This window comes from Crocodylus siamensis, chromosome 10 (genome assembly GCF_052110815.1).
Source record: "Crocodylus siamensis isolate JL-2025a chromosome 10, ASM5211081v1, whole genome shotgun sequence".
NCBI classification, from domain to species: domain Eukaryota; kingdom Metazoa; phylum Chordata; order Crocodylia; family Crocodylidae; genus Crocodylus; species Crocodylus siamensis.
The window spans coordinates 2,846,882-2,871,734 of record NC_143404.1 but is presented as its reverse complement, the minus strand read 5'-3'; the positions used below and the strand labels follow the sequence as shown (position 1 = coordinate 2,871,734).

The 24,853-nt window shown below is 61.3% G+C and overlaps 1 protein-coding gene across 2 annotated transcripts in view; it reads left to right on the top strand.

Moving 5' to 3' along the window:
* LARP1 (La ribonucleoprotein 1, translational regulator) overlaps positions 1–23,944 on the top strand; it is a 44,568-nt gene extending 20,624 nt beyond the window's left edge. The window contains exons 2-19 of one of the 2 annotated variants that reach the window (XM_090064439.1): positions 6,619–6,680; positions 9,425–9,490; positions 11,454–11,622; positions 11,852–11,983; positions 12,321–12,464; positions 12,590–12,752; positions 12,850–12,994; positions 13,173–13,347; positions 13,490–13,659; positions 14,097–14,456; positions 14,923–15,046; positions 15,297–15,502; positions 15,626–15,732; positions 16,056–16,207; positions 16,838–16,982; positions 17,155–17,264; positions 17,729–17,856; positions 18,747–23,944. In XM_090064439.1, coding sequence (XP_089920565.1) covers positions 6,619–6,680; positions 9,425–9,490; positions 11,454–11,622; positions 11,852–11,983; positions 12,321–12,464; positions 12,590–12,752; positions 12,850–12,994; positions 13,173–13,347; positions 13,490–13,659; positions 14,097–14,456; positions 14,923–15,046; positions 15,297–15,502; positions 15,626–15,732; positions 16,056–16,207; positions 16,838–16,982; positions 17,155–17,264; positions 17,729–17,856; positions 18,747–18,941 — 2,753 coding nt within the window. In that variant the 3' untranslated portion in view covers positions 18,942–23,944. Of the gene's footprint in view, positions 1–6,618; positions 6,681–9,424; positions 9,491–11,453; positions 11,623–11,851; positions 11,984–12,320; positions 12,474–12,589; positions 12,753–12,849; positions 12,995–13,172; positions 13,348–13,489; positions 13,660–14,096; positions 14,457–14,922; positions 15,047–15,296; positions 15,503–15,625; positions 15,733–16,055; positions 16,208–16,837; positions 16,983–17,154; positions 17,265–17,728; positions 17,857–18,746 lie in introns of both variants that reach the window. The other variant, XM_090064438.1, reaches the window with a different exon arrangement.
* The last annotated feature ends 909 nt before the right edge of the window (positions 23,945–24,853 follow it).

Here is a 24,853-nt window from a genome sequence, read left to right as displayed (position 1 = left end):
TCGGAGCGTCCAGCTTCTGCCCACAGAGGTGTGAGCGTGTGTGCAGCCGGTGCATTTTGCTGCTGTAATATCTAGCAGGGGGACTTGTGTGGGGCGCGTGCCTGTGTGCAGCTGAGCAGGCCTCGGAGCCCCACTCGGTGCCTGTCTCCTGTGGCACACATCCCTGGGGTGCAGTGGGCTGTTTCTCTCCCCTCCCTCCCTCCACTTCGGCCTCCTGCCTGTTGCCCACCCAGCGGGCACTGCCTCTGCCTGTCCGGGGGGTCCTGCATTCGCCCCCTCTACCTCAGTGCCGCAGGGACTCGAGAAGCGCATGCACCTTGGCTTGGTTGGGTGCGCAAGGAAGTCCTCCGCACGCGCATGCATTGACTGGGGGTGATGGCAGCGGTGCCCAGGGGCTTGGATACCTGGCTTGGCAGCAGGTTTGTGATTCAGGGGTGCAGATGGGGCTTTGGGGGGTCAGCAGCAGGTGAGGTTGAATGTTGCACTTCTGAACGTGTGCTGCAGCTTTCCAGGTCCGGACAGACGCACCAGCCTTTTCTAGGTGCGATGAGCCTGTAGACGCACGCACGCGAGCAGCTGCTTTCTGGACTGACCGGGCACCGCAGCCACGTCCCCGCACGGCCTCGGAGGAGAATCTGCAGTGCTGGTGGTGATGCCCCAGCCCGTTGCGCCGGTCCCCACGCCGTGCTCCTGCCTGCTCGGGGCTGCAGCTCGGGAGATTTCCTGGCACGCTCGGCGCTTCTGTCAAATGTCTTTTTTGGAGCTGCTTTTAGGAGGCAGCGATCCTTGCAGCCGTTGCATCGTCGTGGAAGGGGTGCAGGCAGCCCCCGGCTCGCTGGCACGGCACAGTCGGACTTGCTAGCCGGAGCGGTCTGCGCTGGGCAGAACTGGGGAGCAGCATGTGGGAGCGCGCGGTTTGTGCTCCCTGAGCCTGCCGCCGGTCACGCTCCCGTGTGTGGAGCGGTCTCGCTAGGCATCCGCAGAGCTGGGAGCTTCCCTAGCCCAGCAGCTCGCCGGCAGTGCCTGCAGGCAGCTCCAGCTGCAGCGCGCAGGGGCTAGAGGCCGCGGTGCAATCTCCCTGCCTCATCTCTGGAAACCAGCCTGCCTACAAGCTTTCAGCTGCCGTGCTGGGCACTGACACACCGGTGTTTCTACGTGGCAGAATACATAGCAGAGGAAAGGGGGATGTGTGTGTTTTTTGCATGCACATGCGTGCGCTCCTACAGACCCCTCTCATAGCGGTGGATTGACGCTTCGGCTCCAGGGAGCACGCTGCTGCCTGCTGCATGACGCCCATGCCCCTTCTCTTCTGGGACGCTCTCCTTTCCAGGAAGAAATGCAGTTGCCCCCAGCCTGTTTGTGAGCGGCCAGTGCCTGCTGCTGCACAAAGGGCTGTGTGAAGGGGTGCTTGGTGAAGGGAGCCCCTGTTTAGTAGCTGCGGTGTGCCGGGGGGGTTTCTCTCCCCTGAAATGCAACAGCGGGTGTTCAGTCATGTCTTGCAAATCCACGTCTTTTATGCAAAGTCATGTCTTGCAAATCCAGATCTTGCATGCAAATCTTAATGCGTTTGTGTGTGTATGTGTGTGTGCATGGGCGAAAGCGACTGCAAGGGGCTTCCCCCTACACGAGACATGTGGCGCTGACACCGGGGCAGCTTCGGCAGGGTCATTCTGCAGCCCCCCTCTCTGCCTGGCCTTGCTGGGGTGCAAGGCATTCCCCGAGCTACTACCAAAGATTCCCAAATGTTCTTTGATCATAAACCTGGAGGGACGTGGAGCCTGCAGTGCCGTGATGCACCTAAAGAAGCCTCCAGCGGGGTCGTGCTCCCCTCCCCGCCCCTGCAGCGCTGCCGGTGAGTCAGCACATCCCCGCCAGCAGCTGCGCGGCTCTCCGTGGTCCTTGCCGGGTCTGACAGCCACCAGCCGCCGATGCTCGAGGGGAGTCTGGCTCCTTCCTCGGAGCGGGCTTCCGGTCACCAGCTGCCCCCGGGGAAGCTTTCCTCTTGGTGGCCGGCGGCTTCCCCACGCCCCAGGCTTGGCTCGTGAAGCGGCCTTGGTATCCCACGGATGTGAGCAACCTGCACCCATCCCAGCAGGAGAGAGGAGCGGCTGCTCATCTCCCCATTGCTGTCTGCTGCATCTAAATCCTGGCTGATTTGTAGAGAGTCTGTGTGGGGTTTTCCTGGGAGCCCAAGGGGATTAGGCACCTGTAGGTCACCAGATTCTAGGGGGAAGAGGGCAGCCGTTTCCCTGCGCTCCAGCAGATGGGTTGGGAGTTTAACCCCCCCCCTCCACACTGCAGCTAAACCGCCCCGAGCATGGTGTGTCCAGCTGGGTGACTCCTTGCCTCCAGCCAGCCTCTGCGGTGTATTTCCTCCTGCGCGCCAAGCCCCCGATGGACCGCAGGCGACCGGAGACCTGGCTGGGAGAGGAGGATTTCCCCAGGCGGCTCGCAAATCCGTCTCCCGGCCGGAGCACAGTGCTCGAGAGCTCAGCATCTCTTCCTGCGAGCGCGTTGCAGGCGCTAATTAGCGGAGAGGAAGAGTTATGCTGCTGCATTGTCCGTGCCGCCTGTGCGGGAACTGCGGTGGTACCTCCCGGTTCGCCGCGAGCCTCGTGGCCTGCCGTGCTGCCCCAGGTCTCGCTGCAAACGCAGCTCGGTGCTCACGCTGCGGAAGAAAGCAGTCGCTCCCTGGCACTTTTGCTGCGTGGGCTTCTCCCATCTCTATGCAGGCTCCAGTCGGTATATCCAGACTGGGGGAGGCGGCCTGGTGCACACTGCTCACCATCGGTGCGTGCTTGGCTGGGGTCGGGGGGCTCTGCCTGGCTTGCGTACACTCCCGCCTACACCTGTACGTCAAGGGGGGGCCCTGAGCTGGCTCCGCCGGGTTGGAGGTACCCCTCGGTCACGTGCCTGACCCTTCCCCTTCTGCAGCATTGGGGGTGGGCGCAAGCTTTGCCCAGCGTCCCTGCACCGCCAGCTTCCGAGCAGGCACGTTTGTGCCTGCAAAGCTCTGCTCCGAGCTGACTCGCTGCTGCTCACGGCTTGGCCCTGCAGTCTCGCTGGCCCGGTCCCCTGACCCGGGGAAGGCTGGCTGGGGCCCTGGATGCATGCAGCTGTGCTGGGAATCCCCCAGGCTCGGTCCACTGCCTCGCACACCCCTTTAGGGCTTCCCTTTCCCCTTCCCAGGAGGGGCTCAGCCCTGCTCCGCTATTTGTGCACCCCCAGAGCTCCGCAGGACCCTTGTTGTGAAGTTTCTTTGCACCGCTGACTACTCCTAACCCCTCTTGGCCCCCTGGGGTACAAAGGAAGTCGCCTCCCAAGCTTCCAGCCAGGGGAACAAGGAGAATAACCGGCACAAATCTTACAAGGCTGCCGGGATCAGTGTGGCAGCATCCAGGCTGTCTCTGTCCCTTGCAAGCGTGCAGTCGTCGTCGTCCCCCCCCCACGCGCACACCCGTGCATTGCAGGGGCCGTGCCACATAGCTACTAGAGCGTGCGAGTGGCCTGGTTTTCTGCGGTGCCGCCGAGCCTCTGCCCCTGGAGCATCGGCAAACCAGGCCGCGGGGTCCTGCTGGCGCGCGAGGTGACTTTGGGAGCTATATTTAGCTGGTTTCATTTGTGGACATGGAGCAGAGCAGCCAGGGGCTGATGACAAGCGATTCCTTGCACCCAGAGCTGCCCCAGGCTCCCCTGTGTGGGCGCTGGGGCTTTCTGAGGTGGGGCGGGTCCCAGGGTATGGAGCTGAAGCCTGTTCCCTGCGAAGTGCCCGTGCTGGAGGGATTCGGCGGGGTAACCTCTGCTCTACAGCTGTTGCTTACGGAGGCCTCAGCCAGGCTTAGAGCCAGGGACTTTGGCTGCTCAAGTGAGTCACCAGCTGCAAGGCCCAGACGGGAATTGTCTTGATCCTGGGCTGAGTCCACCTGTCCTGTGCGAGAGATCAAAGGAGCAGGACGGGCAGTTCTGCTCTGCCACCTGGCACCCCTTTCCAATAACTATTTGGTTTATTGCCGTCTCGGTCCTCCTTCATGATGGCTTTGAACTAACCCCATCCACCCATCACAGCAGGGCTTCCTGCTCCCTTCTGCAGCATGTGGCAGCCCCACCATGAAGCTGGTTTTCCCCTACGTAGCAGGGGCCATGCTGCGGTCTCTGCGTGGCAGCATGCAAGCTGGCTTTGCTGCTCCTGACGGCCTCCTCCTGGATGCTGACCTTGGTTTTGGGGCTTTTTTTGCAGGGAGGAGCAGTTGTGGGACAGGGATGCTCGCTGCATGTGCAGTGTGAGGCTGTGCCAAAGCTGTAGCCAGGGTATAGCAGAGCAGCATGGGGGGGGTGCTGGCAGAGAGGAGAGATGTGGCTATTGGAAGTGTATCTGTCTTTACACACGCGCACAATTGCACGCCACAGACCACCGCTGATATGAGCAGAGGGGGACCTGCCTAAGGGAAGCCAGCTACCAACTCACTGCAGCTGCTAGATCCAGCAGACGCCACTGACCTGAGTCCTGGGAGACCTTCCCCGTTTGGAGATGAGTGCTCGGGTGCATGAGACTCCCGGATAGGAAGCAGCAGGGAGGAGGAAGTGGGACACGAAGTCACGTTGCATGCAGCAATCCAGGGGCACTCGAGCAATGTTGTTACCAAGCCTGGTGCAGGGAGTCTGTATGCACGCCCAAGCGCTCTCTGCCTTATGTTTGCACCCACCAGGTTGGGTGTGATCCAGGGTCTACTTTCAGCAGGGCCCAGATAAGCAAGGGACTCTTGCTCCTTGAGGCAGCTACCTAGTAAAAGGAAAAAAAAAAAAAACTTCCCCAGGGCTACTAAAACCTGTCACGTGGTTGCGAGAGTCTGGGGTCCCCTGCGTGGCTTGCCAAGCTCGTACGAGCCCCCTTCTACGAGCCAGCTGAAGCAGGGTGCATCTCTCGGTGCGAACAGGCTTCCCAGGGCGTTTACTGCTGGGGGTGCAGTGGCTGTCGTGCCTTCCCCAGCATGTCTCGCCGTGCAGAGGTGAAGCCACTTGCAGATGGTTTCTTGGTCTCCCACAGCTCTGGGTGATGCCTTGCACAGCTCGTGGGAGCAGCAGTTGAACTGTGCAGACTCGGAGGGGGAGCGATTCATGGGTTAAGCCTGGGGCCCAGAACCCCTTGAAGGCGCGGGGTAGAGCAAGGCTGGCGTCGCTCCTTTCTTGGTACCAGTGATTGAAGAAACACGGAGGCAGGTGCTGGGAGGAGGCTGTTCCTGGCATCCTTGCCTCTGTGTTACGGGAAGGAAGGTTTCTCTGCCTGGGCAGGTGCCTGGGGAAAGCTGGGGGAGGTCCTCCTTCCTCTGGTGCTCACACCCAGGCAGTCGGGCCTTGTTATTAGCCGTGTGAAGCTAATTACAAGGACTAGGCAGCTAAACCATGCTGTGGTGGGAGCTGTGTCTGCCCCATGCTCAGCCCTGGCTACTGGAGCAGGCCGAGGGGGCAGGAAGGAAGCTGGGGGTTGCTGTAGGATCGTGGGGGTGGGTGCGGACTGCCCTACGTGACGGAGGAGATGGGAATGCAGGCCAGGCCCAGGAGCTCAGCTCAGCTCTGAGGCCCTTTCTCTCCCCTCCTGGCCTGGCTCTGACGCGCGTTGTCCCCGGCAGGTCGGGCTCCGCACCGCCTGCCCCGGCAGAAGTGGCCGTTAACTTCCCTTCCTCTGCGGGGCCGCAGAGGCGGGAAGATCCTGCAGCTGTTGCTCGATCTCCAAATGGGCTGCGACCACCGCACTTCCTCCACCCGCCCTCGGTGCGTGGAGAGACGAGCCGGTTATGCTGGGAGGCGGGGGTGACTCGCACGTGGTATCTCGTCGGGGATGGAAACTGGCAAGCCGGCCCCAGGTGCTCCGGGCAGGGGTAGTCTGCTCGCTTTAGCTTCCCCCTGCCCCCGGGCAGGAGTAGGCGCGCGCTGGTGCTGTGCGTCGGCTGTTCCACACCCCGTCCTTAGAGTCGGCGTTGTTCGTCTCTGCCCACCTCCTCCAAGGCAGGGGGGTGGATTTGGTGGGGCAGCCCTACCCACTTGCCCCTATTGCCATGGGCCGGCCTGGCTCCATACCCCACCGGCTGGTCGCTGCCTGGGCCGGGCTGGGACCATGCGGCAGTCCAGGCCACGGTGAGGAACAGCTTGCGTCACGCCTGCCTGGCCACGAGAGCCACGTCTTCCTCGCTGGGAGCACTCCTGCTGGCAGCAAGCGTCGGTCCGGCTGCGCGGACAGCGCGTCACGGTGGCGTGGTGCCTCTCGGAGCTGGCAGGACTTGCCTGGCGCAGGTCAAGCGCAGTACGAGAAGGGGCCCAGGCGCTTCTCTTTCCCCTTGGCCCTGCTGTGGCTACTGCTGCGCTCAGGCTGAACCGCAGCATGGCCGTACCGGCAAGAAGTGCCGGAAGCTGGCACAGCTGGTGCTGAGTCTGCCACGTGGTTTCTTGAGGCATTTCAGGACACTGCTTGGTCCCGTGCACGGTGCTGTATGAACCTAGTAAGTGCCATGCTGCTAGGGGAGGAGGATGCTTTCCCAGTGCTGCCTCTCTCAGGTCGTCTGCCTGCCAGAGCCGCCCCCCTCCGCCTGCATGTCCTGACGCTCATGTTCTTTGCTTTTGCAGAGCACTCGACACCTGCCAAAGTGGTGAGGGCTGCGAACCCGAGACAGCGGAAGGGAAGCAAGGTACGTCTTGCCCTCCACACGCCCCTGCTTCTGGGTGTCTTAACCAGCCTCCTTCAGCCAGGCATTCGGTATCTCTATTGCAGTCCTAGCCGGGCCCGGATGTGATCGGGGCCTGCGGCGCTAGGTGCAGCACAGACAGGCGGTAAGGGCTGAAATAATACAGGAGGGGGAGTAACATGCCCAAGGTTGCACAGCTGGGAATAGGCCCCCACGCGCTGTCCTGTCCATGGATCGGTGCCCAGAAGCACTGCCATCCCCCGAGAGGCTGTTTCCCTCCTTTCTCTGCAGGCCTGAACAACGAGTGCTCCTTGCTGCCGCTGGAGCCTCTGGGAGCAACCCCTGGTCTGTCACAGCTAAGCTAGGCGAGTTGAGGCGCTTAATGGAAATACTGTAGTTCCTTGCAGTGTAGCTGGGACAGACTTGTGGAGTCGGGGCAGCAGTGTGATGGAGAGCGTGGTTGGAAGCGCGTCAGCCTCCCCTCTCTGGCTGGGCCCGGCTTTTGCTAATTTTTAAGGCTGAGGCCACATTCCTGAAACCTGTGAGCCGGCTGCCGTGTCCCGGAGCTGGGCCCGCCCCTGGAGGTGATTAAAGCAAAACCCTCCGTCGGGGCAAGATGCAAGGAGCAGGCACCTTCTTGACTACCCGGCCTGTCTTGCCTTGCTCATGGAGGGGTGCCTGGCTGGGCACTTGCATCGTGTCCTCTTTGCCCCTGTCCTTGGAAGCGCCGCACTCCCATCCCATGGCTGCAGCCTGCCTCTTGCTCCCGGCAAATGCCAGGCCGAACCAAAGGGAGTGGGGAGCACTGAGCGCCTGCATGAAGGGCCCCAGAGACCAAATAGCTGCGTAGCCAGGTTCAAAAGGGGACTGGATACATTCATGGGTGATGGGTCTGTTACTGGCTGTCGAACAGCATGGCTAGAGGTGCTTCCCTTGGCATCTCTTAACCCTTTAGCAGTGGTTGTCAGGGAGGGTACCATATAGGGCATGCTTCCCTTGGCATCTCTAACCCTATAGCAGTGGTTGTCAGGGAGGGTACCGTATAGGGCATGCTTCCCTTGGCATCTCTAACCCTGTAGCAGTGGTTGTCAGGGAGGGTACTGAATAGGGCATGGATTGCAAGAGCTATCCAGTTCAGTGGTCCCTATAGGGCATGCTTCCCTTGTTCAAGGGGGGGAGCACAGAGCAGGGCCCGCTGCCCCTCGAAAGAGTCCGAGGAGCCAGTGGACGCTGCCCATATAGGGCATGCTTCCCTTGGCATCTCTTAACCCTTTAGCAGTGGTTGTCAGGGAGGGTACCATATAGGGCATGGTTGTCAGGGAGGGTACCGTATAGGGCATGCTTCCCTTGGCATCTCTTAACCCTTTAGCAGTGGTTGTCAGGGAGGGTACCGTATAGGGCATGCTTCCCTTGGCATCTCTAACCCTGTAGCAAAGGTTGTCAGGGAGGGTACCGTATAGGGCATGCTTCCCTTGGCATCTCTAACCCTGTAGCAGTGGTTGTCAGGGAGGGTACCGTATAGGGCATGCTTCCCTTGGCATCTCTAACCCTGTAGCAGTGGTTGTCAGGGAGGGTACCGTATAGGGCATGCTTCCCTTGGCATCTCTAACCCTGTAGCAAAGGTTGTCAGGGAGGGTACCGTATAGGGCATGCTTCCCTTGGCATCTCTTAACCCTATAGCAGTGGTTGTCAGGGAGGGTACCGTATAGGGCATGCTTCCCTTGGCATCTCTTAACCCTTTAGCAGTGGTTGTCAGGGAGGGTACCATATAGGGCATGCTTCCCTTGGCATCTCTAACCCTGTAGTGAAACTTGTCAGGGAGGGTACCGTATAGGGCATGGGATTGCGCCAGGGCATGGATTGCAAGAGCTAGGAAGGTGGTCCTCAGGGAGGAGCCAGTCCTCCCAGCCAGAGCCTTTGTCGTGGTCAGATAGATGGCTTGGTCAGGGCCAGGACTGGGCTAGATGGACCGCTGGTCTGACCCAGTGCGGCGCTGCTGATGTTCTTCGTCCCAGAAATCATTCCCAAGCAGCGCTCTTGCATGTGTTGGGCGGGCAGGATGGAGACCCGTGCCAGCCTCCCTGCACTTGGGCTCGGTAGCGCCGTGGCTAAGGGATCCTGCAAGCGCCGGACACGAGGTGGCGCCAGCTGCCTTCACGCTGAAACAGCTGGAGGAGCAAGGCAGGAGGTTCGGGGCTCTGCCCGGCAGCTGTGCAGCAAATCAGTAGGATGTCGGGGCTCCTTTTCAGAGCCCCAGTGCTCACAAAAGGTCTGGTAGTGTTACAGCAAAGGTCCTGCCCAGCAAAGCAGTGATTTGAGGGGCCTGGAGGAGCTCAACAGGCCAGGGATGCTCAGTGTATGATAGCCAGGAGTGGGAAGGAGCTGGTATTGCTGGTCCCTGCCCATCCCACAGCTTAAGGGATGTGAGCAGTAGTGGGTTGAACCTGGAGCGAGGGCAGGGACATCCATGGCTTCAGGATGCCTCATTAGAGATGGTTTTAAGGGTTACGCATCTTGTGGCTTCGGGGCATCGGCTGACCTGGGAGGTGGCAGATTTCCCCTGCAGGCAGCTTATTTCGCCATCCCCTGGTCCGATGCACCTTGTCTCTTCCCTGAGACACGTGAAACTTGCTTCGGTCAAAAGCCCCGCGGCAGGTAGAGGGGCCTGTGCTGTAGGGGGGATTGCGATGCTTGGGGGCTGCCATGCAGTTCACTAATGCGGTTTCTCTCCTCCATTCACTCTCCAGGTCGGTGACTTCGGGGATGCCACAAACTGGCCAACCCCTGGAGAAATAGCCCACAAGAGTGTCCAGGTGAGGCCCCGGGACTGAGCACTGCACTGGGTCGCTATAGCCCAGGACAGCCCTGCCCCCCCCACCCCCTGCATCTCCTCAGAGGCAGAGCACCTGGGAGAAACCTTGCTGGATTAGGCCCCAGCTGCCCAGTGCGGGGGGTGCTGGGACCTGCACCTCCTGGCTATGCATCAGGCTGCCTTGTGCCCCCACTAACTTGACCCCGTTTCCTCCTGTAGCAGGTCTTCCCCTGTGCTATTTCCAGTGCCGCTTTGCTTTTCCCTTTCCGCCCCCATAAACCCCTCTCCCAATCTCGGACGTGTCCCCGCAGTGTCACCTCCTCACCGGCACAGGATGTGCCCCCTTCACCTGTTCCCAGAGCGCAGCAGTCAGAAGCTTTGCTCCGTGGTGCGATTTGCTACCCGAGCACTACCTCCGGAGGTCGTCCCGGGTCCCTTCCTCCGTGGCCTTTTGTTAGCAGGTGGCTGGGCCTCCAGGCTGCGGGGAAGGAGGAGTGCTCTGTCTAATGTAGCTTCTTTTCTTGCAAAGCGCATCTGCGCAGGGCATGGCTCAGTCTTTCCCCTTCTTTGGGGGGCAGCAGCAAGAAATAGACCCGATCCCAGGTCTGGGATAGGGTGCTGTGGCCTGGCCGTGCCATGCTGCTGCCATCCAGCGGAGCTTGGAGCAGCTAAGGGGCTGCATGCAGACCTGCCCGGGTGGCCCGGCATCACACCTGCGCTGCGGGGATGCCCGGAAGCAGATCTCTGCCCCAGGAAGAGCCAAGCACTCCTGGCCTCCGGTGTCACCGGGCAGCCTCGCTCGGCCGTTGACATCTTTACCTGCTGGGTGTGAAACAGCGCAGGGGAGGCCAGGCCCGAACTGTCCCTTGTCTCCCACCGGCCCCCGGTGGGAACTGCCGCCTCCTGCCCCTGCAGAGCGGCTGCTGCCCCAGTACGATCTCCAACCCTGTCAGGTTGATGTTGGGCCCCGGGTCCCCTGAGCACAGGGAGGGACGAGCTGCCTGCCGCAGGCTTGTGCGAGCGCCGGCGTCTCCCCTTCGCCTCTCCCCTGCCCGATTTTTGCAGCCCTCTGTCCCCAGGTAACAACCGTCTTCTGTCCTCAGCTGCCTGGCTCCTCGCAGGATCGGGTGGCAACAGGGCCTGTCTTTGCTGGTGGTCTGGAGCGGTTAAAACGGCAGCATCCTCACCTCCCTCCCTGCCCTGGGCCCCGGTCCTGGTTCTCCCTCTGGGGCTGGCACCGGTCACAGCTCCCTCGCACCCAGCCCTTGGCAGGATCGCCCCAAGAGCAGAGCGGATTGTCTCTCCCTGTCCCTCCCCCATCAGCAGGCCCCCCGGGCAGCCGTGAGATGAGCGTGACGCCCCGGTCCGCGCAGGCGTGGGGCCCAGCACCGAGCTGGTTGCTGCAGCTCTTTGGGGCGCCGAGGGCTCGGGAGGCAGCCAGGAATAGCCCACTGGGCGCGGAGCATTGCCTTTTTCGGCTGCTCGCAGGCCAGGCGCCCTCGCTGGGCGCTGCTATTTTGGGACAGAAGCTGGAGCCCGCTCCGACCTGTGGCAACGGCGGGACCTGGTCGGCCCGTGGCTCCCGGGGGCAGGGCCAGGCAAGGGCCCTTCTGTTTCCCGTCTCCCTCCCGGCTCTGAGAGCTGCCGTCTGTCACAGCCCGGGGGAGAATATGTCCCTCTCCCATTCCCAGTGCTGACCCTCGCTCTCGGCAGCTCCCCTGTGTGCGGGGCTGAGATGCCCCCAGCTCGCTGTTAGCAGGGCGAGAGCCTGGCCCCTGGCAAAAGCCCGGTCGGGTGAACTGTCTGCAAGCGAGTGGTGCCGGGACGGTCCTCGGCTGCAGTTCGTTGCCCTCCTGCCTACCCCTGGGGCTGCGGAGGGAGCTCCGTGCAGCCAGGTCGGGCTGCGTGGTCCTCCTGTCCGTGCCCGCTCCCGCGCCAACTGGCCGGCCTTGTCCGCCCCGCAGCCGCACAAGCCGCAGCCCCTGCGGAAGCTGCCGATCAAGAAGGACATGAAGGAGCAGGAGAAGGGGGACGGAAGTGACGGCAAGGAGAACCTGAAGGCCCGATCGGACGAGTCCGGGGAGGAGAAGAACGGTGACGACGACAACCAGAAGGCGGGCCAGAAGAAGAAGGGTGAGGCTGGGGGATCTCCGGTGCCAGTCGGGCGTGTTGGTGCCCCTGCGCATCCCGCTGGCCATGGGGCCCGTCTTGGACGTGCGTCTAGGCCAGTGGTGACCCCACTAAGGTGGATGCCAGCAGCCCGGGTGCTTTGCAGGCTACCGCGGGGGTTGTTATCTCTGGGTGGTGCGGCGAGGGTGGTGCCCCAAGCCCACGCGTCACGCTGCCCGTGTCCCTGTCGCAGGCAACAAGCACAGGTGGGTCCCGCTGCAGATCGACATGAAGTCGGACGTGTCGAGGGAGAAGACCGCCTCCCGCAACAACCGGCAGAACGAGCAGCACCGACACCCCTCCAACAACCGTGGCGAGCTGAAAGGTGGGTGGCAGGACAAGCCTTTGCCGGAGCAGCCCCGATGCCGTGGTGAGGGGCGCTCCTTCCCGAGCTCCAAGGGGAAGCTCCCAGGAGGCAGTGCCGGGTGGGTGCTGGTTTCTGTGAGCCTTTTCTCTGCTCCTCTCCAATGGAAAGGCTCCTCTGGGCACAGCTCGGAGCAGGGGAGGGTGCTTGAGGCACGGCGGCGGTCACGAGCGGCCTGGGCCTCGCAAGAGGCCTAGAGCAGGGGTCCCGCACCCGCGGCCTCCGCCAGCCAGCCTGCAGCGCCGGGCCTCCTTGTACGGCCGAGGCCGCTGACGTCCCCTGGCCCGTGCCCCCGCAGGCTGGCACCCTGACGGCAAACACGAGCGGAACTGGACCGACCACGACGACACCTCCAGCGTGAAGAGCGAGGGCGGCGCCGTGCGAGGAGCTTTCCGGGGAAGAGGCCGTGGCCGCGGCCGCGGCAGGGGCCGGGGCAGAGGAGGTACTCGCTGTACGTACGGCCTGTTGGCGGGCGGGGGCGGGGGCCAGGGAGCAGGGCACGGTTGTGGCAGGCAGCCCCGGTGGGTCCCCAAGACCAAATGGTTCCTCTGGGCTGGGTTCCCGCAGCGCACTTCGACTACCAGTACGGCTACCGGAAATTCGACGGCTCGGACGGCTCGCGCGCCCAGAAATACACCAGTAACATCACCTACTACTTCGACAACATCAGCAGCACCGAGCTGTACAGCGTGGACCAGGAGCTGCTCAAGGACTACATCAAGCGCCAGATGTAAGTCCCAGCCCGGACTCTCTACTCCCAGCCGGCCTGGGAGCGTGGGGACGGGGGCCGCGCATGTCTGACCTCCCACCCCCCAATGCCTCCACAGCGAATACTACTTCAGTGTGGACAACCTGGAGCGGGACTTCTTCCTGCGGCGCAAGATGGACTCGGACGGCTTCCTCCCCATCACCCTCATTGCCAGCTTCCACCGGGTGCAGGCCCTGACCACGGACATCAGCCTCATCATTAAGGTGAGGCGCCGGCGCGGTTTGGGGCGTGGGTAGGTCCGTGTGATGCCCAGAAAAGCGAAGCTGTGCCCTTCCTGGCGGTTGGAGGCGCTGAGGCGGGTGTGGGACCGGGGGGAGACCTGGGCTGTCTGCGGCTGCCGCGTCCCGGCAATCACGCCGCTGCGGGGCTGGGTGTCTCCAGGCATTGAAGGACAGCAAGGTGGTGGAGATTGTGGACCAGAAGATTAGGAGAAAGGAGCAGCCTGAGAAATGGCCCTTGCCTGGCCCTCCCATGGCCGACTACACGCAGACCGACTTCTCCCAACTCATCAACTGCCCCGAGTTCGTGCCCCGACAGAGCTTCCAGAAGGAGACAGGTGGGTGGTGCGGAGGGAGCCGGGGGCACGTGCCCGCGAGCCAGTGCGGGCAGACGGGGGTGGGGCTGGAGGGGGCCGTGTGGGGTGAGGGGAGCAGGCTGGAGCGTGCCGGGTCTGAAGGGCGCGTCTGTCTCCCGCACAGAGTCCGCGCCGGGCTCCCCCCGTGCCGCTAGCCCGGTGCCTACCAAGACGGAGGAGGTCAGCAACCTGAAGACGATGCCCAAGGGCCTGTCCGCCAGCCTGCCCGACCTGGACTCGGAGACATGGATCGAAGTGAAGAAGAGGCCCCGGCCCTCCCCAGCCAGGCCCAAGGTGTGGTGCGGTGCAGTGCTCGGACCCTGGGGGAAGCCCGGGGCAGTAGCTCTGGGCGGGCAGGGCCCTGAGGTGGCTCCTGGGTTTGGTTTGCATGGGCCATGTCTCTCCTCTCCTCCGCCCATCCACCCAAACGCGTTATGGAGCCGGTCCCTGGGTGCCCTGCTTGCCTTGGGGCAGGGAAGCAGGGGGGCTGGCTGAGGAGATGCTCCCGTCCTGAGGGGCTGGGCACCCCCAAAGCCCTGTGGGCCGTGAGAAGCCATGAGTGGAGGTCGGGCCTTGCAGCACCGTGCTGCTGCCTTGTCATACCCGGTACATCCCGAGGACAGGGGTGTGGGGCAGCCGAGGAGAGCTCAGCTGAGGAGCCTGGAGCTCCCTGGGTCTGGTGGTCTCCCGGTCCCCCACAGCCTTCCCCCTGCTCTTGCCCACGCCTGCAGAAAGCGGAGGAGTCGAAAACGCCGCAGCAGCAGAAGCAGAAGGACCAGGACGAGCCGGAGGAGCTGGACTTCCTGTTCGACGAGGAGATGGAGCAGATGGACGGGCGCAAGAACACCTTCACCGACTGGTCGGACGAGGACTCGGACTACGAGATCGACGACCGCGATGTCAACAAGATCCTCATCGTCACGCAGACGCCCCCCTACCTGCGCCGCCACCCCGGGGGTGACCGGACCGGCAACCACACCTCCCGGGCCAAAATGAGCTCGGAGCTGGCCAAGGTGATCAACGACGGGCTGTACTACTACGAGCAGGACCTGTGGACCGAGCAGTTTGAGCCCGAGTACTCGCAGATCAAGGTGAGCGCCGAGCTGCGGGTTATCCTCGCGGGCTGCGTCTGCGCATTAGGGGGTTAATTCAGTTTAGTGAATCCAGTGAAAACTGCTGTATGGACACTCCCAGCTTCTGCCCAGCACCCAGTTGACTTGGGTTTACTCCGTGCTGCCCTGCAGTGCGCCAGGCTGACTGGACTGGACATGGGAGCGTGTCCACCCAGTTTGCAATGAGTGTCTTGGGTGTGAGCCAGGGCATCGTATGGAGACGAGCCTGGAGCATGCCCTGCCGACAGGGCGCCCATCGGGAGCGCAGGGCCGACTTGGCCTGTAGCCTCCAGCCTTGGTGGGAGGATGGTAGGTGTGTGTCCGCTCCAGGAAAGTCCAGCTCCCAGGATGGGGCTCTTGGCTGTATCGGGTGGATCTGTAGGTCCTGGGAGGAGGAGGCGGCGCCAATACTGGCTCTGCATCCTCTGTTACCTTTCCACTGCAGCAAGAAGTGGAGAACTTCAAGAAGGTGAATATGATCAGCAGGGAACAGTTTGACACCCTCACCCCAGAGCCCCCGGTCGATCCGAACCAGGAAGTCCCTCCTGGACCCCCCCGGTTCCAGCAAGGTAAGAGGTGCTGTAGCCCGGGCATGGGAGAAGGTGGATGCGGCCCGCTGGAAACGTGGCTTCTCCAGCACGTGGGCCCTGGTGCCTGGGGGCAGCACAGCGGGGACCTGGACGGACCTGCCAGGTGGGATGTGCTTCCTTTGCCTTGCGTGGTGTGCTTGGCCCGCTGGCTGTTGTTAGGGGCTCTGCGGTGGTGCCTGTGCTGTGCACACACCGTATGCTCACCCTAACCCTGTGCTTCTCCCGTCAGTCCCCACCGATGCGCTGGCCAACAAGCTCTTCGGCGTCCCGGAGCCATCGACCATCGCCCGGTCTCTGCCAACGACTGTGCCAGAATCACCTAACTACCGCAACGCCAGGACGCCCCGCACCCCCCGCACGCCGCAGCTCAAAGACCCGACTCAGACGCCGCGGTTTTACCCGGTCGTGAAAGAGGGCAGGACGATAGATGCCAAGGTGAGGGGTGCCTCAGGCCGGGCGGTGTGGGCCAGGTGCAGCTCCTGCTCCGTGCTGCGGTCAGAGCTGGGGGGAGATGCCAGGCTGGGAGAAGAGGAGCTCTTACACCACTGTCTCTTGCAGACTCCCCGCAAGCGGAAGACGAGGCACAGCTCCAACCCTCCCATGGAGTGCCACGTCGGCTGGGTGATGGACTCCCGGGAGCACCGGCCACGGACTGCCTCCATCAGGTGCGGCGGGGCGGGGGGTGTAACAAAACCCAGGCAGGAGCAGCGCAGAGTTGGAGAGCTCCTCCCAATATGATGCCCATGTGCATTGCATTCCCCCTACAAGAGGCTGCAGCCATGCTCACAGCTCTGCTGGTGGGCACCTGGCAGGGTGTTAGATCCCCGTGGCTCTGCAGGAGCTGGGCGGCCTGCAACTGCTTGCAGTGGCTAATGGGAGGTTCGGGATGTCGGTGAGCCCTGGGGGAGTGGGAAGAGGTTGCCCTGCCCCGGGCGGTGGCCTCTGACGCCAGAAGGGAGGAGGCTTGACGGGGACCTTCCGTGCTCAGTTCCAGCCCCTCGGAAGGGACGCCGGCCGTGGGGAGCTACGGTTGCACGCCGCAGTCGCTGCCCAAGTTCCAGCATCCCTCGCACGAGCTGCTCAAGGAGAACGGCTTCACGCAACACGTGTACCACAAGTACCGTCGGCGCTGCCTTAATGGTGGGTGTGCAGTGCTGGTCAGCGCGTTGCACGGCGGCAGGCACGGCGCCCTCGGGCCCTGATCTCTGTGCCAGAATGGCCCATGTCGTGGCTGCTGGGCCTGGCTGGGGGCTGCTGTTGGAGTGAGGTCCTTGGCCTTGCTGGCTGGGAGTTAATGGGGGAAGCTGCTTGTCGCTGGAGGTTACGGAGGCCGAGACTCGCCAGTTCTGACAAGAGCTTAAATCTATGCCTAAGGGATGGGTGTGCGGGCAGCAGAGCAGCCTGAGCAGTCTCCTCTGACGTCCCTACAGCAGTGGTACTGGATGCCCGAGAGGGTCTGACTGGGCCAGGGATGGGTCCTCTCTTTTCTCCCTCTGAAACCTCTGCTGTTTGCCACCATTGATGGTGGGATACTGCATGGGTCGGGCCCTTGCTCTGACGCAGTGGCACTTCTCGTGGCTCTGGGTGTGCCCAGAAATGACCGTGGTTTTGGGAGCCAGGCAGCCCCTGTGCCCATCAACATGTCCCTGGCTGCTGCCGGGGCTGGGGTGCAGCCCCTTTGGTACCCGGCACGGTCCCCTGACCCCAGCGGTCCATGCGTCTGCCCTATATCCCAACGTAACGGCCTCCCTTCCCGCTCCCCCGTCACAGAGCGGAAGCGACTGGGCATCGGTCAGTCCCAGGAGATGAACACGCTCTTCCGGTTCTGGTCGTTCTTCCTCCGTGACCACTTCAACAAGAAGATGTACGAGGAGTTCAAGCAGCTGGCTGTGGAGGATGGGAAGGAGGGATACAGGTAGGGGAGACATGGGTCAAGGGACCTGCCTGGTGGGGATGTCTCTGGGGTAGGCGGCTGTCCTCATGCATGGAGAGTCATGGGGGGTTGCTGTTTTCTGCCCCCGGCTGCAGCACCGAGGCAACGTAGTCATGCACGGCACTCATGCGCCCGGGCCTCCTCTGCCTTGCAGGTATGGTCTGGAGTGCCTTTTCAGATACTACAGCTACGGGCTGGAGAAGAAATTCCGCCCAGACATCTTCAAGGATTTCCAAGAAGAAACCATCAAGGATTATGAAGCCGGTAGGTGGCTCTTTCGGCTGCTCCTAGCATGGCCGTGGGATCCCACCAAGTTGGGTTTGCCTCCCGGGGCTCCCTCTGATCACTTTTGGGGGGCAGTCACATGCTGCTCCATGCTGGCCAGGTGGGAGCAAGGAGGGGCGAGCACCGGGGGCCCGTGAGGATCCGTGGGGCAGGACACAGGCTGTCGGGCTCTGTCCGACTCCAAACGCACAGCGAGTGTGGGGTGCTGGTGCACGTTGCCCATTCGTGACAGGCTGTACCTTCACCTGGTCCAACCTAGGGAGGGTTGGACCCAGGGTTTCTCAGCCCTCTCAGGGTGTCTAATGCCCCTCTGGGTCCCCACCTGGGGGCAGCATCACCTGGGCACTAATCGGGTGCGCCCTGACCGGAGGATGGCAGTCAGCAGGCTGTGGAGCCCCTTGAGGCCATGCTGACCCCAGCCTTCCCACCCCTCCGCACCACAGGGCAACTCTACGGGCTTGAAAAGTTCTGGGCCTTCTTGAAATATTCCAAAGCCAAAAATCTGGACATTGACAGCAAACTGCAAGAATACCTCAGCAAGTTCAAGCGCCTCGAGGACTTCCGTGTGGACGTGAGTATGTGGGCGGTCTCCTCCGTGTGAGGCCATCTCAGCCTGGGGTGGGAGTGACCAGACACCTGCAGCAACACCCGGTGCGGAGTGTGAGCCGTGGCGGGAGAGTCTGCTCTGTTCCTGGGCTGCAGGGGCCTAGACCCGGGGACTTGGAGCTGGGCTGGTCTCAGTGGGGGCGGACGACAGGACAAGGAGCAATGGGCTCCATTGCAGCAAGGGAAGTTGAGGTTGGATATTAAAAAACTCTCATAGTAAAGCCCCGGAACAGGTTACCCAGAGAGGTGATAGTCTCCATCTTTGGAGGGGGTTTAAGACCCATGTAGACAAATCCTTGGCTGGGATGCTGTAGGTGGGGCTGGTCTTGCTTTGAGCGGGGGGTTGGACTAGATGTGACTTGACCCCCCCCTCGTTTTCTGGTTCTATAGCCTGCCCCTGGTAAGGACGAGGCCGAGCTTGCCCTTTATCTCACGTGGGGTCAGACTGGGAATCTGAAAGCACTCCGTGCTTGAGGCACGGTGAGGATGCAGCGGGGGGACGTTTTGCCCTCCTGCTCCGTTAGTTCGCAGGCCAGTGGCTCTCCGGGACGGATGAGTCCAAGCCCTGTGCAGTATAGCCTGCCGTGGCCCAGAGCCTCCATGCGCTCCCCGGTCTGATAGCTCAAGATTGAAAGGAGGGTTCGAGACCTCCATGAAGGCTGCTGCAGAGGTCACGGTGGTGTGGGTGATGGAGCGGGGGTGAGGGTTGGGCGGCGGGCATGTTGGAGCCAGCTGGAGCCCTCTCCTCCGGTGCCTGGAGCCCTGGGTGCAGGGGGAGCGGGTCCAAGCTGAGCTGCCCCGGGCGGCGCTAGGCGCAGCAGAGCCGCTCTGACACCAGCGCCTGGTCTGTTCCAGCCGCCCATGGGGGAGGAAGGCGGGCAGAAGAGATACCCGTCGACGGCCGGAGGAGACGGCAGGAAGCGCTACCCGTCCCAGTCTTCTAGCAAGCCGGTCAGCCAGCCCCCTGCCTCCGCCAGAGAGGATGCCAAACCCCCGAGCCAGCCTGCCCCGGCCACGGCAGCTGTGGACCCTCACGCGCTGGGGAAGTAGCGACTATCGAGCTGCTGCTTCCTGCCGGGCGAGGGGTTGGCGGGGAGCCGGACCGGGGAGGGGAGGAGTGAGTGAGTGAGTGAGTGAGGCTGGGGGCGGGCAGGACGGAGCGACGAGGCGGGCGCCTGCGGAGCGGATCGGCTGCTTGGGGGAACCCTTCGACACGCTCGCGGCTGGACAAGACTCCCCATGCCGAAGCCGCCTCTGCTTGTTGTACGTCGCCGGCCGGAGCCAGACCCCCACACTTCAATGTCTTAGCTTCTTTCTTTTTTTCTGGGTGGGTTGGGAAGAGGGAGAGAGGTTTTGTTTTTTCCCTTTTTTTATTAATATATATATCAAGTTTTAAATTATTGATCGAGGTTCGTCGGGATGGATTGCCACCGCTCAGCTCCACGCAGCCCCTTCCCGCCCCCCACCCTGCCTCCGGCCACCCGGCAGCCCAGAGGAGTGAGATTTCCACCCACCCCCAGGAGCGACCTCCTGGCTCTTCTGGGCTGGCTGCGACCCCGTGGAGCCCTGTCACTGAGCAGACCGGCGCCTACCCCTGCCGGGGCTGCAGCGGATCCAGAGCGTGACCCCCGGGATCAGCCTCGCCTCCCCTCGATTTTTGCCCTTCCTCCACAGACACTTGGAAGTCAACCAAAGGAGCTTTGCCAAGCGGGGGCTGCCTCCCTCTGAGCTCGGCCGATGCCTTCCACGCCCGGACTGCCGGCGGGGGCCGGGAGCGCTGTACGGAGCCCCCTCCCAGAGTGCCGCCGGGCATGCACAGAGACGGGCCCGGGCCCGGGCGCTTTCTCTTCCTTTCGCTTAACGACTTGCACGTGGAAAACCAACCAACCGGAGCCCCCGGACTGTGGGGACTCTTCTCCCTTTGCTGCTTCCTTGGAAATAATCATTCAAAACAAACAAAAAAGTTGCCTTATGGTGGAGCTGGAACTCGGAGACCTGCCGGCTCCCCTCCCCGACGCCGGCCGGGACCCCCCTTCTTCCCCGCCTCCCGCCGAGAGACTCGTTGCGGGGCCGACAGGCAACGGCCTGCGATGCCGCTTTGTGGCCTCGGGGAACGTGGTGTCAGACACGCGGACGACCTGGCCCCCGTTGCAGCCCAGCTGGGGGCCCCGCTTCCGGCAGGAGCAGCGTCCTCCAGGACTTGTGCTTTCCGTAGTGGATGCTGATACATGTATATACTGTTGTAGTGCCCTCCCTGCTGTCACCTCGCTCAGACTCGCAGGGTCTCCGCTGTTGTCTTTCCCCTCCCGCCAGCCCCCTAGGCAGGGGCATCTCAGTCTGTTACAGTCATGCTGGGGGGGCACTGGGAGATGCAGCCGTGGCAGGAAAAGGACTGATTCCTCACTGTGGAGGAGAGAAGCCCCTGGAGCAGGTGACCGGTGCCACACATGCTGGGCAGAGGTAGGGTTGTATTGAAGGTGAGTCTGGAAGGTGGCTCCCTGGTTTCTTCTGCAGGTTTCCATGGGTGCACAGGGTTTGTGTCTACCCACCCGTCCTCTCCAGGGTTTGGGTCTGTGTGGGCCAGCCAGGCAAGGCAAGCAGGGCTGAATGCAGCAGGAAATGGCTGAGGAGCAAAGTTGTTCAGGGGTCTTGGACCAAGTGGCTGAGCCTGCCAGTGGTGTGGTAGAAGAGAGGAATTGCCCCCAAGGCAAGCTGCATGCAAGCTGGGGGACTCAGGCTTCTGGTGCAAAGGTGGAAGTGCAGGGGAGATGCTTACATGACCCCAGGCTCTGCCTCCATCCACGAGGGCCAGGGCTCTGCTGTTGGACGTGTGCCCCATGCATTGTCCTTGCAAAGCACAGGAGGCTGCTCAGTGAGCAGGTACTGGGAAGCCTCAGGTCTGGAGGGTGCAGCGTACCCCTGCCTGTTTTCAGTGTTTTAAGAGGGTAGCTGTTCACCTGCCACATGTTCCACGGTTGGGGTGCTGCAGCCTGCTGCTTTGTATGGAGGGATGCGAGAGTTGCAGGGAAGAGTCACTGGAGCCCAGAGGAGAGCTGGGCCCGATGTGCTGGGCAGGGGCTCCTGAGCAGCTGAGGGTTTGCTTGTGGGTGTTGTGTAGCAGGAGGCGGCCGCGAGCAGTCTGGACCGTGCTCAGCAAAAGGTGCTGCTCAGACTGACCCTGCACAGGAGGTGCTGCTTTTGCGAGTGAGCCAAGGCCTGCAAACCCCTCAGTTCACACCCTGGCTCTGCTGACACACCAGCCTGCAATCGGTACTGCTTGAGGGCCTGGCGTCCATGTGCAAGCCTCCCCGGGCTTTGTCTGGGGCAGCAGGGCATCCTGGTGTGGGGCCTAGTTTCAAACCTCCTCTTAAATCCTGGAGGGTTGGAGCCAGGTGGGGAGGGTGAGCCTGGAGCAGCAGGAGGTTGTCTGGAAGGTCACGCATTCTCCTTCCCCCCAAGCACCTGCCTCGTTGCAACCGAACGGATCGGAAATGAGGAGCCGGTCTGCTCCGGCCGTTGCTGCTGCTGGGCTGTCAGGCCAGAGACGGTCCAGGGGACCCAGAAATCCAAGCTGATTGCTTTTGAGGTTAGAGTTTTGTGGGCTTTTTTAATCTGCCAGGTTTAGACCCTTTCAGATTTCAGCCCAGAGCATCATCCTCTCCCCACTAAGTCAGCGAGTGGTCATGCAACTCAGCGTGGGTGGGTGGCCAGAAGCGAGGTCCCAGCTATGGCACCGCAGCCCCGATCCACAGGCTGTTGAGGAATAGATGGCTGTTGAGGCGGGTATTGATGGGCTATGTCTCGCATTGCTACAGAAGAGACCAGTGGAGGCAGGGGAGAGATGGATGTAACTGGTAGAAAGAGGCGGCCGCATTGCCTCCTGCAGACTGTAAGAAGCCGAGGCCGTCGAGCCTGCTCTACCCACTGCTCGAAAGCCAGCGTCTGCATTAAGGGGAGACGAGACGGTTCTGCAGGCACGGCCCTGTCCTGCCCCACTATATAACTATGTATATAGAGAGGAGATGGCACATGCCTGGGGGGGGAGAGGGGGCAGCGGCAGGGCTTCCCCGGGAAGGAGCGTGGCCTTGCTCCTGGCATGGGGCCGGCCGTCGCGACCCTCCTGCCTCGCTCGGGCTGTTTCTGAGGGGTCTGCGCCTGTCTGGGTCCACGGCTTGGATTCCTGCGTCCTGCGGCCCCTGGCTCGGCAGCAGCCGTTGCCTCCTGTCTCCGGGCAGGCCCGAGCTGAGGTTGACCCGAGGAAACGGTTTGCAAAGCAGAAAGCGGCTGTCCTCCCAGCTGCCCCGGGGAGAGCGGTTGGCCGACGCCGCTCCCAGGGGTTTTCTCTGGGTGCGTAAGATGGGACACGTCTCCCGTCTGGGGCCCGTTGCATCGAATGCCATTCTCATAAACGCTGGCAGTCGTGACTGGGTCCAGACCTGGTGGCTTGGGGCCCGCCTGCCTCCCCGCGGGGGGCTCGTCGCCCGTCATCAGTGGATTCCACAGCCCCTCGTTTGCTTCTCGGTCGACCGTACTGTAACAAAAGGCATCCGATGCCTTTTTGCACCACCCCTGCTGTACTCCTGCACACGTGCGACGCCGCAGAGGGGAGCCTTTCCGCTGTTAACGCCTCTCGGATATTTGGTTTCGTTTTCTCAAACCGCAACACAAACCCCACCCGTGGAGACCTGTACGTGTCGCAGATTGTGTTTGCAGCGCGCTCTTTCCTCTGTGCGTCTCTTCTCCAGGACTTTGGTTTTGTCGGTAGCTCACTTCTTCCAATCAATGCTAGGCTCTTCATAGGGAGAGGGTTGCTACACGTGATGGGAAATGCCTCGCTGGCTCCGTTGAGTTTTTGTTTCTGATCCCTGTAACGCAAAATGAATTTATTTTTAATTTTTTTTTTTTTTTTTGGAAAAGCATTTCATCTCAGTGATGTGGATCGGGTGGAGTGACATACGTGTTTTTGTTTTTGTTTTTTTAAATCCTAGAGGCAATGTTTCAAAGCGTAGTTTACATCTTCACTTTCTGAAGACACTTGAACATAGGACCGATGTATCTGTGACAAGCACACCTTGGTGTTGGAAGCTCCCGAGGGGTGGGAAAAGGGCACGGGCTCGAGCCCCTCCGCTGTCCACTTTCGTAGCCCTTTCCGTGTCCGGTCGGGCGTACTCTGGTGAACCTCCCCTTTCCTCAGTGCTACATTCCCACTTTGCACCACCCCAGAGCATCAGTCTGGTACAGCATATTGGCTTGTGCCAACGCCATCCTTTGTGGGAGAGCAGTTGGCGTTGCTTCCCTCCCGAAGTAGCGTTGTGTGCCTATGGAGAAGGGCAGCCGACCTCTCCCGTACCGTAGCCCCTTGTTTTGCTCCCTGGAGAAAGGTCCTGCACTTAGGGTGGCGATCCCTATGCCACGCCACTGTGACTGGGACGCTGAGCTCGACTGGGGGGGGTCCTCTTCCGTTTTTTCCCCCCATGCTAGGTCTTGCTCTGAGCTGCCCGAGGCTGAGCGGAGAAGAACCTGCCTTCCGGATGAGATCTGGTGGGTGGTTTTTTTGTGTCCGTGCACTCAGACTCGGTTAGGACAAAAGGGGTTATTAGTTTGACCTGCCTGCCCTTCTCCAAGGGGCTTCATGGACATCCCAACCTCAGCCCTCGGCTCCCGAAAACAAAAAGAAACGCGTGAGCAACCTTCTTCCGCTGCATTTTATTGTAGAGACAGATTTAAAATGGCGCATCACAGACCATGTATCACCGGGGAGGGAAAATCTTGTTAATATGGCCCACTGTACATGATCCATCTTCTGTTGATAGTACATAATCTTGACCCATGAGCTAGAATCATTACCCCAGTTAAAAAGGAAAAAGAGGAAAAAAAATGTAAAATACTTGAATGAGAGCTTGTATTATAACATTAATATTATTCAGAGTATCTGCTTTCTAGGCTGATGTGATTCATTATTCTAGTAATGCTTTAGTCCTTTGTAATTTGTGGTAATTATGCTTTTTCCTTTTTAATACAAAAAATGTATAAAAATAAAAATTTCAAAAGGCCGTGCAGCTTGGGCTCTTAATTCAGGTGCTTTCCCTTTCCAGGAATGAGGTGGGTGTCAAGTAGTGGCAGGAGCATAGCCAGGATTTGAATGCTGTCTGGCCTGTGTGCCGCAGGGAGAGACTTGGCTCTGGTGCATGGGGTATTCGTGAAGGCGAGAGGCCAGTAGTAGCACGAGGTAAGTGTAGAGCTCCTGAAGAGTTGTCCAAAGAAAGCTTCAGCTCAATCCAGTGCACTTTCTGGCTCGTTCCTGTCCTGGGACCTCCACCGGCCATGCCCATGCATCTTGGTTGTGGCATCTGCTTCCCTCATCTTGCTTTACTGGGATGTGTTCAATCGTATAATGGCTTCCTAACAGCCAGGGGCTAAACCAGCTGGTTTCACAGCTCTCCCTACCAAAGAGCTGAGGAGTATGGGTGGTGATGGACAGCACCTCTCGACTGCGTTCCCTTGCTGCACCAAGTTTTCCCGGGTTGCTGCCTGCCTGCTGCGCTGTGCTCCAAGTGAGGCGAGTCTCCCTGGGAAGGGGGGCCAGCCTTGCAGTGTCTGAGCAAAGCTGGGCTGCTTTAGTGTGGAGAGGAGAAGACCGAGGGGGGTTGAAAAGCAGCCGTCACCTCCCTGCAGTGGGCTGCAAAGACGATGGGGCTGGGCTGGTCTCAGTGGGGGCAGATGACGGGACAAGGAGCAATGGGCTCAGGCTGCAGCAAGGGAAGTTGAGGCTGGATATTAGGAAAAACTTTCTCACTAGGAGGGTAGTAATACACGGACAGGTTACCCGGAGAGGTGGTGGTATCTCCATCCTTGGAGACTTTTAAGGCCTAGCTCAAAGCCTTGGCTGGGATGATGTAGTTGGGGCTGGTCCTGCTTTCACTAGATGTGACCTGAGCTCCCTTCAACCCTCACGTCCTATG